Below are 15,838 nucleotides of genomic sequence, written 5' to 3' on the forward strand. Positions count from 1 at the left end.
CTTGATTTTGAAAAAAACAGGAAAGAGCAGCCTTTTTAAACATGAATTTGCACCCTGAATCTCATTCACGTATCCGTTCTTACATTTGGATAAAAAAAAACTTTTGGCCATGGCACCTATGTCTTTGTTTGCAGCATCAGGAATTTCCTTCGTCAGACACCAAAAAAGGCTCAATTTTCAAAAACAGAAAACAGCACTATTGTTAAGCATGAATTTCCACCCCGAATCTCATTGTGGCATCCATTTTTACATTCAGCTGAAAAAAGGTTTGGCCTCCCTAGCACCTGTAGGAATCAGGAATTTAGTTCCCCACGCACCAAAAACCGCTTGATTTCAAAGAAAAGGAAACAGCACGAAATTAAAATTAAGCATGAAATTCCACCCCGAATCTCACTCTCGCATCCGTTTTTATGTTCAGGTGAAAAAAATATTGGCCTCTCTGACACCATTTGGAAATTAGGAATTTCCTTCCCCAGAAACCGAAAAGGCTAGATTTTGAAAAACAGGAAAGAGCATGAAATTCCATCCTAAATCTCATTCTGGCGTCCATTTTTACATTCGGGTCAAAAAAAAATTGGTCTTCCTGGCACTTGTGTTAGGTATTTCCTTCCCCTTAGCTTGGCTGTCTATGATGGATCAATAAATTATACCACTTACAATACAAGAAAAGGCACATTTTTATATATAAAATCTGTCTATTTGGGAATAGGTTTTTTTTCCTGGTGCATCTTTTCTGAAAACATAACATTAAATCATAATTACTCATTTATTATAGTAAATAATGTTTTTTTTAAAAAAAAATGAAATGTATGCAACAAACAGAAAGAAAAAGGAACAAGAGGTTTTATATCTAAAAGCTCTGGAAGACATACACATCCATATACTGTATCTCACTGATAACATTTAAGTCAGTTGATTAAATTCTTCAGCCTATGCTGAAGGAAACAGCTATAAATTATAACTTTTTACTAAAATAAATGTAGGGAATGCGTGTCTTACCTCTTGCTGTGCATATCCACGTCTGAATTACAAATTTAAAAAGAAAAGAAAAGCATGCCATTAATTCAATTACTTGTATTACATTTGTCAATGAAAATATATGTTCCAGAAAAGAGGTTAAAAATAATATGTGGTTAACTTGTGGGAAAATCCACTGGAAATAATGAGAAAGAAGGGAATCGGTTGTTATGGCAACAATAAATGCATAGCTCATAAATTTATCTAGCATAGGAGTACTATGAACTTGAATAATGGCATAAAAGTACATTGAATTCTAATTTGCTAAAGAGAACACATTTCATCTGATATTGGCTATATGGGATATAGACACCTTTGGTGCCCTGAAAGCAATTCTTTTTTTCATCTCCCCTTCATCCTTCCTTCCAAAATTCACAAAAGCAAAAATGGAGTTTCTATTTGTGCTTTGGATCTTCTCTCCATATTTTATATCTTGTTCTCATCTCCCTGCTTCTTTTACCCAGAAATCACTTCAGAAAATTAGTAAACTTCTGCTACAGGAGGACTTGCCTCATATTTGGAAAAAAAGATTGATAGGGGTGCACAATTGTGATCAGCTCAGTATATACTGTCTACCTGAAAGCTCTCAGGTGCACATTTAATTTGCAATTGAGCAAGGATGTTAACCATCCATACTAAATTATGTTGAAGGACATAACATTTCAATTATGACTGCTGAATTAAACAGGATAACAGAGTTGGAAGGGACCTTGGAGGTCTTCTAGTCCAACGCCTCTTCAAGTAGGAGACCCTATACTATTTCAGATAAATGGATGTTCAATCTTATCGTAAAAACCTCCAGTGATGGAGCACCCACAACTTCTGAAGGCAAGCCATTTCTTACTTCTAGGTTGGTTCTCTCCATACTGCCCCTTAGCTGCTTTGTAGAATAGGTTGACTCCTTCTTCTTTGTACCACCCTTTAGATATTGGAACACTGCTATCATGTCACCCCTAGTCCTTCTTTTCATTAAATTGTAGGACAATGTAGGATCCTTCTATACCATAAATAGTTCTTGAGCCAAATTTGTTGTTGTAAATAAAAGGAAAAATCAGGGCCTCTGGGGAGTTTATTGAGCTGAATTCTCAAAATTGATTCCAGATGCTACTGAAATCATCCATGCAATCTATTTCCTGTTTAGTATGTACAGAATTCCCAGTTTAGGCTTCTTATTATGTCTTTACAGGCTACTGATTTTGACAAGTTATGAACCTCCTCCAGATAGGGCCTTTTTCTATTTAAATTGGATCTTTTGCTTTATTGAGCTATACAGTAGATTTGTTTGAGAAGAAACAAATGCTTAAAACTGTGCTAAGTTCAAGCTAGGGGAGAGGCAGCAGATGAGAGAAACCATTTAATCATACCTAAGGGAAAAATAAAGAACAATCTGGAAGAGTACATTTAATTTTTAATACTACCATCTGTAAAGCTTTTCAATTAGCATTCATTCTATGTAGAGGATTATTAGAGGTGAATTGTTGCTGTAGGCCATTTGATAGATAAATAATGAATGTTTAAAATGAAGATGATCAATGACATTTCAAAGTCTACTTGAAGCCACAGTGAAACTCACAGCATTTTTTTTTCCTGGATGACATCTTCCAATGCCCCCATCCTTTTTGAAAACTTAAGTCTTCTCCTCTTTAAGAAAGTTGCATTGGGAGAAGGCAATCTGCAGAATGAGACAAGCTGCACAGAGTTAGCTTAACTCCTCTGCATTCATTGCTACCAAAGCATTTTTCTCCTACTTGAATCTGATAGCTTGATTGGAATAAGGTAAAGGTAAAAGTTTCTCCTGTCCAGTCATTTCTAAGTCTAGAGGCCAATGTTCCTCTTGGTTTCTTAGCAGAGATAGCCAGCATTGTCCAGAGATCCTTTCAGTGGTCATGAAAGAGTATACACTGAGGCATGTGCAACCCTGTTACCTTCCCACCGAAGTGGTACCTATTTATCTACTTGCTTCTGCATGCTTTCTAACTTCTAGGTAGGCAGACCCTGGGGCAAGTTATGGGAGCTCACTCTGTTGCATGGCACTCAAGATCTTGAACCTGGGCTGTCGGCTTTCCAGCTGACAAACTCTGTGTCCTTAACCAGTGAGCCATCGTGCCCCCTTGATTGGAATGAAAAAAAAGACAATTCACTGGGAAAAGTAAGAAGAAAGGAGTTTAAATTCTTCTCCAGTTCAGCAACTCTTTCACGCATACATTCTATGTATATACCCCCCCCCCCGATACAAGCATGAGCCTAAAATTTCAAATGTGAAAAGAGTGGGTGGGAAAAAGGAATATTATACCATGTTTTCCCAAAAGTAAGACCTACCCTGAAAATAAGCCCTAGCTTAATTTTGGGGGGTGGGTATAATATAAGCCCTACCCCCAAAATAAGCCCTAGTTTTGGGGCAAGGTGCATGCCTAAAAATCAAGCTAGGGCGGGCGTGAGGGTGGTGCTGCCCCATGCGCCCCACACCCACTTACCAGGCCTCCCATGAATTGACACCTGCCTCTCCTCGCTGACCCACTTCTTCTGCGGTGTGCCCCGGCCTGCATTTCACCATCAGAGGCCTTTCCAGAAGGCCTCTGAAGCTGAGTAACAAGCTATGGATTCAAGCCATAGCTCAGAACTCAGCTGAACAGGCCTTCCAGAAAGGCCTCTGACAGCAAAATACAGCTTGGAGCTCCATTCTCAGCTGCCGCAAGGTGAGTGGAGAAGACACTCCCTGAAAATAAGTCCTGATGCCTCTATTGGAGGCCCCTTCAAAAATAAGATTGGGTCTTATATTTGGGGAAACACAGTAGTTTACAGTAATTTTAGTAAGAGTTAAACTTACTGCTCCCGCATGCTAACACTTTATAATAATGCCTCTTCCAAAATTTCCAGAGCTAGGAGAATTGAGAGTTTAAGAAAAGAAATGATATCAGAATATGCCACTTTATATAATGTCCACACCTGGGAGGGGTATAAGTAAAAATAATATTCTGAAATTGTGCTCATTTTCAATTACAAATTACTGATGATTTCTTTTAATTGCACTTTTCTGAGTGTTGCTGGTTCAGGGGTTTTTCGAAAGAGCTAGCTATGGGAATGTATAATTTACAAGTTACTCTCAGTTTGATCTTAAATGAAAATAAGGAATTCTGCTGTTTTAGCAGATGGTCATAGCATTAGGTTTTTTAATGAAATAAATCTCAATAATCAAGTGAAAATTATACATAATCAAACAGACCAAACAGTTTAAAAATAACTGCTTTCATTTCCCAAGTATATCGTATTTCTTAGAGAAAGGGGTTTAAATAATAATAATAATAATAATAATAATAATAATAATAATAATAATAATAATAATAATAATAATAATAATACGAATCTCTTAATGACACTATTTTAATTTGGACAGTGTATATGCAGTGAAACATCTTGATTCATGCAGAATCAAAATCTTAACTGGTAGCCATAGCCAGGAGGGTCCTTAGACAATTGCACTACAAGTTGTGTATCAGTTGCACCCATTTCTGCACCAGGAGGTCTTACTCAAGGTTACTCGTGCTTTAGTCACTTCTTGTATGGATTACTGAAATGTGTTTTACATGAAACTGCCCTTGAAGGGTTTAGGAAACTATAACTTGTTTAAAATGCAGGCAGTTATGCATGTTCCAGGTTCTGCACATTACACCTCTGCTCCGTGAGCTGCATTAGCTGTTTGCTTCCAAGTTCAGTTCATGATCTAATGATCTATAAAACTCTGCATGGCAAGGAACTGGGTTACCTGAGGAGTTGCAGCTTTACCTTTTCAACCCATCTGGACTGGCAAGGGTGGAGTATTGCAGGTGCTATCATCCAGGGAGTATTGTGGGATTCTAGAAGAAAGTTTCCCATCAACCAGGGGGTGTCATCCAGGATTCCTAGAGGATAACTTTTTCTGCAGAACATCATTCCCCAGAAATCAGATTAGCTCCAAATGTGCTGAATTTTCTAGGGCTCTGAAGACCTAGTTTTGCTAACAGGCATGGGGACAAATGGGATTGTGTATTTAATGATTTTAAAAATATGACTCTATGACTCCCTGAGTCCTTCGGGAGAAGGGTGGTATATAAATATACCTCAGGGACCACCTGCTGCCGGCATCAACTCCCCTCCGCCCTGTGCGGTCCCACAGAGAAGGCCTCCTCAGGGTGCCGCCAGTCAAGGAATGCCGACTGGTGGCCCCCAGGGGGAGGGCCTTCTCTGTGGGCGCTCCGGCATTATGGAACCAACTGCCGGTGGAGCTCCGGACGGCATCAGACCTCCGAACTTTCCGTCGGGGCCTGAAGACCCACCTATTTGAAATGGCTGGTCTGGCCTGACAGGGGATTATGGGTTTTAATTCGTCGTTTTAGATTTGTATTATTGTTTTTAACTGGGCATGGGTTTAATCTTTTTTAATTTTTGTATTGTCTTTTTTATATATGCCCTGTGAACCGCCCTGAGTCCTTACCAAGGAGAAGGGCGGTATACAAATTAAATAAAACTAAACTAAACTAAACTAAAACTAAATAAAATTATTATTATTATTATTATTATTATTATTATTATTATTATTATTATTGTTGTTGTTGTTGTTGTTGTTGTTGTTGTATTGTTCTTTTTTTGTTTTTACATTTGTTTTATTTGTCTGTAAAGTGCCCCAAAGACATATATATGAGATGGGTGGCTATATAAATTTGGCATGGCGGTGCAGTGTTTATAATGTAGTATTGCAGGCTGACTCTGCCCACTGCCAGGAGTTCATTCCTGACCAGCTCAACGTTGACTCAGCCTTCCATCCTTCCAAAGTTGGTGAAATGAGGACCCAAATTGCTGGGGGACAATATGCTGACTTTGCAAACTGCTTAGAGAGGGCTATAAAGCACTGTGAAGTGGGATATACAGTAAGTAACTGCTATTGCTATAAATTTGAAAAATAAATAAAACTTCTGAACAACTGACTTTAAACAAAAAATAACCACACTTATTACTGTGATGGAAATGCGAATGGATGCTTTCTGTCAACTGCACAGGTGATCGTAGTAACATTTTGGATATGACAAAAACACAGTGGATGGTAGAGTAATGGAGTGGAGTGGAAGAAGCCAGGATTTTCAGACTTGGAGAGATTTGAAGCTTTGTTGTTTTTGTGTACCGTATTTTTCACTACTCCAGTTCCCATGTATATATCTGGCTTGGGCCAAAGTTGATTTTATGAAGGGGAAAAAAATCAAGGACAATATGATTTGGGAGTCTCTTTTCTAGTGACTGGAGAGAAACCAAATGTATGTATGTATGTATCTTTGTAAGTATCTATATACATGTCTACATATATGTATCTCTCTCTCTATATATATATATATGTATATGTCACATGATTATGTCCTGCCTGCCTAACAGATAAGAAAATACTTGTACTTCTCTATTAATTGAATATATATATATATATATATATATATATATATATATATATATATATATATATATATATATATATATATATTTTTTTTTTTTCTGAGGTTTTCGCGGGTGTTTGTATGTGGATCTTTGGTCATTCGGGTTTTTCCCCGCGTAGAATTGAAGGTGTAGGAGCAACGTTTCGACGGAATCCCATCCGTCATTATATATATAATCAGTTGCTCAGTTCTCTGTGTTCTCTGTGTCTGTGCTGTTTTGTTTACATTGATTTGATTTAAAGGATTTCCTGTTTCTCGGACAAGCCTCATTGAAAATACCTTGCAACAGAACAAAAACATAGATCAAACTCAAGGCAGGGAAGAGAACAAAGAGTTAAAACTAGGTTTACCTTCTGGCTTGGTCATAAAAATTTGATTATTTAAAATGTGAAAGCTTGAAAGATACTATCTATCTCAATTTTTGATACATAAGCCTTGTTTCCGAGTACCCTGCAGAAAGATCATTTTTCTTTCGAATCAGATTCTTTCAATTCTTCTAGGTCCAGAATAATATTTTTCAGAGGCTCTCAGTATAATGTGGTAGATGAGATTTCTCCCTCCTGTTCCTCTGGGCCTCTGATTAAGCAAAGCTGCAGAAATCCTTGTACCGTGAGCTGCCTCAACAGTACTGTATTTTTCAATGCTTCCATTCTCTGACTGTATGCATGAAAAGGTCCTTGAGGTTAATAGCAACTACGCCTCTGACTGTGCACGAATTGGTCTTCAAGGATATATATGGTGGCCTTGTTTTCTAAGTGGCTTAAAAAGGCATATGATTTAGTACATTCATATTGTACATTATAGAAGCATGTGGAAAGAGATGAATTTTAGCCTTATGCTGTGTGCAAAGTCCCATGATGCATGAACATTCACACATTTTCTCTTTGCATAGTGCAGGGGTAGGCAACCTTGGCTCTTTTATGACTCGTGGACTTCAACTCCCAGAATTCCTGAGCCAGCATGGCTCAGCATGGAAACTTCTCCCTTTCCATTCAAGGTTGCCTACCACTGGCATAGGGCATTTTTCACTTTTAGATGCACTAAGATAGGAAGTGACTTCAAATGTTACAAAGGTCCGGCGCTCCCACAGAGGGCCTCCTCAGGGTGCCACCGGTCAGAGAATGCCGACTGGCGGCCCCCAGGGGGAGGGCGTTCTCTGTGGGCGCACCAGACCTTTGGAACCGTTTACCGGTTGAGCTCCGGATGGCTCCCGACCTTCGCTCCTTCCGACGTGATCTAGAAACTTATTTATTTGAACAAGCCGGCCTGGTCTGATGGGTTTGGGGTTTTAATTACTGTTTTTAATTAATTTATTGTATTCGGGCACAATTGTTTAATTTGTTTATAATTTTTGTATTTTGTACTTTTGGTATTTATTGCCCTGTACACCGCCCTGAGTCCTTCGGGAGAAGGGCGGTATATAAATTAAATTAAATTAAATAAATAAATAAATTTTCATTGTGTAAGATTCAACATTTAGACAGAAATGCCCCCATGTAAGATAGGGAAAGAATTTTTGACTAAAGAAAAAGCAGTGTGTATGTATGTGTCCAAACCTAGTAATTTAAAATAGTATAAAAATGCAAAACCAAAAGCAACAGAAAGTGTGATTAGGATGTACTGGTATGTGAAAAATGATTTTGTATTTAATGCTGAAATTAAACATAGATTGTACACTTTTTTTGTTTTTAAACCCTCTTTTGGGGAAATGTCTTAAGTTGAAAGAGGAAAAAAGAAGAATGGCTCGCTTGGGCCAGATATTGTTATAATAAGCTGCCCTCAATATATACAAATAAAGTCAAATTATAAACTAAATAATAAAGGAAGTTAAAGCTGTACTTCTATGTCTCTTGCTCTGCTGTTGTTTAGAAGACCGATGAAGACTGCGCTGTTTGGGAAGAAGAGGAAGGCTCCTTGCTTCATCGTGGTTGCCATCTTTTATTTTTATTTCTAATGTTTTATTGATTTGATTGTAATTTCTTTGTTTGTTGTGAGTTGCCCAGAATCATTGAGAGTCGAGCGTCATACAAGTTTAATAATAAATTATTATTATCATTATCATCATCATTTTTCAGAGTAATAAAAGTATCTCAGGAGCTAATTGTGAGCTGAGGTAAAAGTAAAACCTTTCGTAGTGCAGCTCAAGGTGTTGATTATGATCTTTAAAGATCTTAAAGACCTTATGAACAACCTTGCACTGCTTGGACCAGCGTATCCTACTCATGCCGGCAGAGAATGCCTATTTTGGATCCAATCAATCAAAGATCAGTCGATCAAAGAAAAGTCTCCACCCGGCCACCCCAAATCCCCTAAGCCAGATGTGTCAAACTGCCAGCCCACAGGGATGGATCCATCATGCCAAAACCGCACCCACCCCAGCTCCAGCAATGGGGGGAAAGTCGCGATACGTCACATGTCATGTGACGTGGTGAGTTTGACACCCGTGCCCTAAGCTGTTTCAGAAAGTTACATGATTGACGGTTTCAAAAACATCAGATCAAGGAAGACCAGAATCATCTGTCCATGGCTACCAGTAATTATTCATAAATATACCTAGCTTACAAATATCTCAGGATATCTCAGACTGAAACCAACTTGAAACGAGCCCAACTGTTTCCTCTACAGCTCTCAGAACTTTAAGCCTATCACCTTCTGAACAACAACCTCCTTCCTTAAAAAGGTTAGGAAGACTGGAGGAAAAGTATCTATTACTGCTGGATCTGGCAATGTTTGTTGAAAGAGGAAGAAACACCACTTCCTTCAAAGCAGGTGTCACCATCCCCTTCTGTAAAGAGGTATTCACCCCTGCCTAAAGAACTTGGTCCATTTCCTCAGGACTAGCAGACTCAAGCTCTCCCCAAATTATTTAGCAGGCCTGTGCCTTAATCAATTCCCTGGGACTTGCACTGCCAGAATTCAATCCCAAGTGATTTTTAGAGACTTTACCTAGCAAAGACAGAGCCACTAGCCAGATTTCTGAGGACATGGTAAGAGTGGAGGAATACATACATTTCATTGTTCTCATCACTATAAACAAATCCCTAATCAAGTTCTTACCTGTGTTTAATTAAATTTGCTTTCTTTTCCTTCAGTCATGCTCTAGGCACCTGTTGATCATTTCACCTCCTGCCATTCATCTGTAAATCAGGACCCTCCAACATCCATGCATATAAAAATTTGCATAGGGGCAATCTCATCCAAAGCACCAACACCCACTCATTCCAGGCAATAACTAAGGCTTTGGTCAAAGCCTGCAGTAGAGATTCAAAAACTGCCCACATTGCCTCTGGAACCCAACCAGGTCTATTCAGGCACTTGAGACAGACCACAGAGTTAGCAAGAGCAATCTGTCAATGACAAGAGACTGGGGACTGTATCCCCCACTTTATTCAGTTGCTCCAAGCCAAATAGCAGATCCAACACCTTCCCTCAAATAAGTCAGGCCATCGACAACCCGGATCAAATCTATAGTGGTCATGTACTGCTGAGCCAACTCTGAGTCCTGGCTCTGATTTCAGGCCTACGAAAACTGAATACCTGAAGACGTGAAGAGAACAACTAACACCCAGGAGTCCACCATCAACCATGTGTGAATTGGGCAGCCCATATAAATGTGTTCAATAAATAAAAATCAACAACAACAAAAAAAACAACAGCCAGCATAAGTGACACTGTTGAAACATATGGGATTTGGGAGACATAGTGTATCTATCAGTCTGCCAGGTGGAATAGCCTATCTGCTGGAATATGGTTGGCTTCAACCCTGTTGGCCTTTCAGAAGACCTCAAAAACCTGATTCAACAGGATGTATCTGTTTACGTGGAGTTTTTAAAAGGCATCTTTTATTCCTTTAGAAAATATTTTTTATAGATTTCTGTTTGTATACTCATTAGCCCCCCCCTTCCCCCAGTTACTTATGATGGCAGCCATATACATTGGTATGTTGAATGAATGAATGAACAAATTAATGAATGAATTTGCTCAGTGGGTTAGGACGCTGAGCTTGTCGATCAGAAGGTTGGCAGTTTGGCAGGTCGAATCCCGAGTGCCGCGTAACAGAGTGAGTGCCTGTTACTCGTCCCAGCTTCTGCCAACCTAGCAGTTCGAAAGCACGTAAAAATGCTAGTAGAAAAATAGGGACCACTATGATGGGAAGGTAACAGCGTTCTGTGCGCCTTTGGCCACATGACCACGGAGACGTCCTTGGACAAGCGCTGGCTCTTCGGCTTTGAAACGGAGATGAGAACCGGCCCCTAGAGTTGGAAATGACTAGCACACATGTGCGGGGGAAACTTTACCTTTTTTAACTATGCAGAAGAAAGCCAAACAACAACCAGTGGTTATATGTGGAACAGGCAATCCTATATAGGTATTTTCCTATATAGGAAGGTGAATTTTCTTAGGCACAGACATTTCTAGTGTAACAGCAGAACTCAGGTGATGAAGTTGACAGAAAGTGGCTTTTGGAGAACTAACTTTTGATCCAGTCACTCACTGTTGTGTTGCTAAAGAAAAAGTCAGCCAGCAAAGAGAAACCAGCTATTTTGAGACCTTTAACTATAGGATATCTATGATTTCTTACCTGTTGGTGATGGATAATATTAGCTGAGAAAACTGATTTTAAGCTTTTAATGTCTACCTCAAATGCTCGGTTTGCAAAAAATAATTATACATATTTCTGAAATAGGCCTAGGGTGTTTTTATACTAAGAATCGGAGGGGATGGGGAAGAAATATAGTGAGCTAAGGACACAAAGTTGATGTCACAAAATAGATTTTTTAAATTATTATATTGGGATCATAGTGCTCTCAAAGGGTTCAAATAGGGTGATGGATAACTGGGAAAAACGCTTAACCTTTTTTGTCCATCAGTTTTCTTCATGGAATCTACCCATTTCCTAAGCCATAGAGAGAGAAAAAAATACAATGTTCTTCAGTTATTTTAGGCTATTGCTCCCATTAAACTCCTATTCCAAGTACCCTTCTTTCTTTATTTGTGGTTAATAGAAACTTTTGTGCATGCGTGTGTGTGTGTGTGACATTGTATTTACTCATGATTATATATGTGGGGAAGGAAACAAAACAGTTATTTATCTTTCTTTTCCACCAATTCTAACAAAATAATAATTATATATTATTATTCCCTTCATAGGGACGCGGTGGCTCAGTGGGTTAGGACGCTGAGCTTGTCAATCAGAAGATCGGCAGTTTGGCGGGTCGAATCCCGAGTGCTGCGTAACAGAGTGAGCGCCTGTTACTCGTCCCAGCTTCTGCCAACCTAGCAGTTCGAAAGTACGTAAAAAATGCAAGTAGAAAAATAGGGACCACTACGGTGGGAAGGTAACAGCGTTCCGTGCGCCTTTGGTGTCTAGTCATGCCGGCCACATGACCACGGAGATGTCCTCGGACAAGCGCTGGCTCTTCAGCTTTGAAACGGAGATCAGCACCGGCCCCTAGAGTTGGAAACGACTAGCACGCGTGTGCGGGGAAACCTTTACCTTTACCTATTCCCTTCATGATTGTTTTGAACCTAACCAAATGGCAAAAGTTTTGAAGCTGGATCTTCAATGGCAAGGGTGTCAAACTGCCAGCTTGCGGGACGGATGCGTCATCAGGAAACCGCACCCACCCCATTGCCGGCAATAGAGAAAAAGCTCCAATACGTCATACGACGTCGCGAGTTTGACATGTCTGTTCTTCACTACAGGCATTCCTCAACTACAACAGTTTGTTTAGTAACCATTCCAAGTTACAATGGCACTGAAAAAAAGAGATTTATGATCATTTGTCACACTTATGACTGTTGCAGCATCCCCATGGTCACATGATCACAATTTAGATGCTTGGCAACTGAGCCATATTTATGATGGTTGCTGTGTCCCAGGGTCAAGCAATCACCTTTTGCGACCTCCTGACAAACAAAGTCCATGGGGAAGCCAGATTCACTTAGCAACCATGTTACTACCTTAACAATTGCAGCGATTCCCTTAATAATTGTGGGAAGAAAGATCATAAAATGGAGCAAAACTCATTTAACAACTGTCTTTCTTAGCAACAGAAATGTTGGGCTCAATTGTGGTCATAAATTGAGGACTACCTGTATATTATTTCTTCTTGGCCCTTGGCTCAAATATTTTTTCCCCCTCTAACCCACTTCTACTGTGAACAAACCTACTTCCACTAGAACGGCTGGCTCAGGAATTCTGGAAGTCGAAGTCCATGAGTCATAAAAGAGCCAAGGCTGCCTACCCCTGCACTAGAACAAGCAGCTAATTTAATAAAAATAGAATGTTAATCCTGCTGATAGTTTTTGTTTAGGTTTAAAAGCCACAATCTTGCTAAGTGTGGGCTTTGGGGAAATACTTGCGCTTACAATTTCCTCTTTTTTGTAGTAATTATTCAAATCATTTATTAGTTTTGACAAGCTGAAAGAAATGATAAAAGAAATGTGCTTAGCAAGGTAGCATGCAGTAGAGAGAAATGTATTTTTAATAGGGTTTTTTTTTTGTAAAAAAAGGATTTTTACAGAAAATATATTACAAAAGTTAACACTTAGAATATGCAGTGTAAGTATATAAAGAAGTAATAAAAGGCATGCTGGGATAACAGGAGGGAGAACAGGGAGAATTATAAATAGAAAAATCATCAAAGCTATAAACCTGTTGCTATGGCACAAATCACTCCAGTTTACAGAAAAAAGATGATATATTATTGCAAAAATTGTATTCTTTTCTTTTTGCATAATCTGCTTGTTGTCATTATCATTTGTTTTCTGATGACATCCAACCACGCTTTTCAGTGAAAAATTAAAGTTAACCAGAGAATTTAACCATATATTCCTTTCCTATAGACCAGGGGTAGGCAACCTTGGCTCTTTTATGACTCGTGGACTTCAACTCCCAGAATTCCTTAGCCAGCATGGCTGGCTCAGGAATTCTGGGAGTTGAAGTCCACGAGTCATAAAAGAGCCAAGGTTGCCTACCCCTGCTATAGACCATAACAACCTGGTTGTTTTCTTCCAGACATTTCGTTACTCAAACTAGGTAACATCATTAGAGCTAATAGCATTGAGGATGTTACCTAGTTTGCATAATGAAACATCTGCAAGAGAACAACCAGGCTCAGAGAGAAACCAGGATCCCTCATATCAACCCTGAGCTGCAAATATTCACCTTTATTCATAATAATTTTTCTCTGGAGACAATTCATTTTGACCAAATTAAATATCCCTTTGATATTTAGCATCCTAATTGCTAAAATGCACTTCTGGCTCTTAGAATTGTAATGTCTCATATTCCCCTTTAACATAGACTAGCCATCTAAGAAATGAACAATTAACCAGGGCTTTTTTTGTCATAGAACGCTCAGAACGGAGTTCCGGCACCTTTTTTGGATGGAACCTTGTATGATAGGCAAGGTGGGTTGTATGACATGTGTGAGTTCCGGCACCTTTTTCTTTTACAAAAAAAGCACTGCAATTGACCATTACAATATGAAATTGTAGATCACCTCAAGAATAGCAGTATTATTGATTAGCAGACAGTGAAGTGAAGGAGAGAGAAAAAGAAACATTCTGATTGGGTCTAGGATGTATGGAATGCATGATGTACTCGGCATATAAATCACTCAGGACTGTCATAGGGCAGTTGCCTGAGATGGGAATTGCTTTTCATGTTCCTCCGCTAAACTGCTCAAATTACCATTCTGTTGGTTACACTCATCAGCTTCAGCTTCAGCTACAATTTCAATATCTGTTATTGGCTTTGCCTTGTCTACGTCTTTAGGCAGAATGTAATTTTTATTTATCTGGCCATACATATTGGCCACTGATTTTTCAATGTCTGCTAAGTTATGGATATTTTTAAGAATTCCCTTCAGTTGCTTGCGAGAAGAATCACCAGGGTCTGACTGTGATGATACCATGGTTTGCTTGGAAGCTGATTTAGTACATTTTTTGACTTGTAGGAGTTGGGTGCTTTGAATGGGTGAGGAAGGCAAGGAAAGCCTTTGAGGGGCAGGGCAGGGAAGTGATAACGAGGGAGGAGGAAGCAGTGGAGGGGAAGGAGAAGGAGGTGGAAGTGGAAGAGGAGGTTTTGGTGGGTCTTGAATGCTTTTTGTTTCATCCTCAGACATTTTGATGTTAAAAGGGGGAGGAGTTACTGTTTGACTTGGTAGAGGGGATAACTGTTCAGGTAGATCATGGTGAGTGATGGCAATGGATGGTGCTGTTGATGTTCTGAGTTCAGTCACCTCAGAACATGCTTGTAATGAAGAAAAAGAAAGTGAAGGAGATCCTGAGGATGGAAGAAAACATTCAGAAGTTGGTTCTACTGTTTGCTCTTCATCCTGAACACAGGTGCTGCTCGCCAGGGAAAGCCCAGTTCTCTTATCTTGGCATTTCATTTGTTGCATATCTTGCAGAGCCTGCTGCTCAAATTGCCTTGCTTTCTCTCTAACTGATGTCCTTGTGCCAGTGATGGTCTTCAAGATTAGACTGCTTCTATCGGATCTTCTTTGATGGATTCCAATCTTTTCATTCTTTACTCTGTTTTTCTCCTGGTCCCATTGAATTGGGTCCATAATGAGCAAAATATTTTTCCTGGTAAGCTGACTTGGTAAAGTCCATGCTCGCTCAATGTCTTTCAAAGTGCCACTCAATAGAACATTTTTCAAAGCTGACTTTCTATGAAAAAAATGGGGTACAACGTATTTGCTTTCCTGTAACAACTCAGAAGTGGAACTATGCAATGCACCCTCAGCGTACAGAGGGTTTTGAATAGTTAAGGGAGTCTCATCAGATAAAAATGTAATATTGCTTGCAGATTTGGGAAAATTATTTTTCAATGTTCCTCTGATATTAGACCGCTTGTGGGCCTCAATTGCACGAGAAGCAAAGTTGCTAATAGCTCTCTGACGGTCTCCTCCATCTAACAATATATTTTTTCTCCTGCATTGTTGAAAACGGTATAGAAGTAAAAGACTTGAAAGGAAAGAAAATAATGACAAATGAGAAAGCATGCATGGGAAAAACAACATGAATGCAGTGAATATGAAACAGAAAAGGAATAAAAAGTCTATGTTCTTCTAGGTTATCTAAGAATCTAGATCTAGTGTAATTAATCTATATGAATTAAGCTACTAAATCACAGGAAGTTATTTTACCACATCACTGGGGGAAAGGGTATAATAAGCGAATTATAATATTATAGGATGCAAGTCTGCAGTCCACATGTGAAATAGGATCAGATTTCTCTGTCTAACAATTACTTATAGTTAATATTGCTGGAGGGACAAAACATTACAGAAAGTACATTTTTGGTCATATCCCAATTGCACTTGTGTTTTTCATAGAATTATAGAGATGGA

General features: G+C 39.1%; 1 protein-coding gene across 1 annotated transcript in view; it reads right to left on the reverse strand.

Annotated features, from left to right (window-relative positions):
• PCDH15 (protocadherin related 15) overlaps positions 1 to 15,838 on the reverse strand; it is a gene marked incomplete at its 5' end in the record, with an annotated part of 427,034 nt that overhangs the window by 23,998 nt on the left and 387,198 nt on the right. The window contains one exon of the mRNA XM_083364768.1: positions 1,000 to 1,021. Within this exon, the coding sequence (XP_083220894.1) occupies positions 1,000 to 1,021 (22 nt within the window). The remainder of the gene's footprint in view (positions 1 to 999; positions 1,022 to 15,838) is intronic.

Source organism: Vipera ursinii, assembly GCF_947247035.1.
Source record: "Vipera ursinii genome assembly, chromosome: 5".
Taxonomy (NCBI): domain Eukaryota; kingdom Metazoa; phylum Chordata; class Lepidosauria; order Squamata; family Viperidae; genus Vipera; species Vipera ursinii.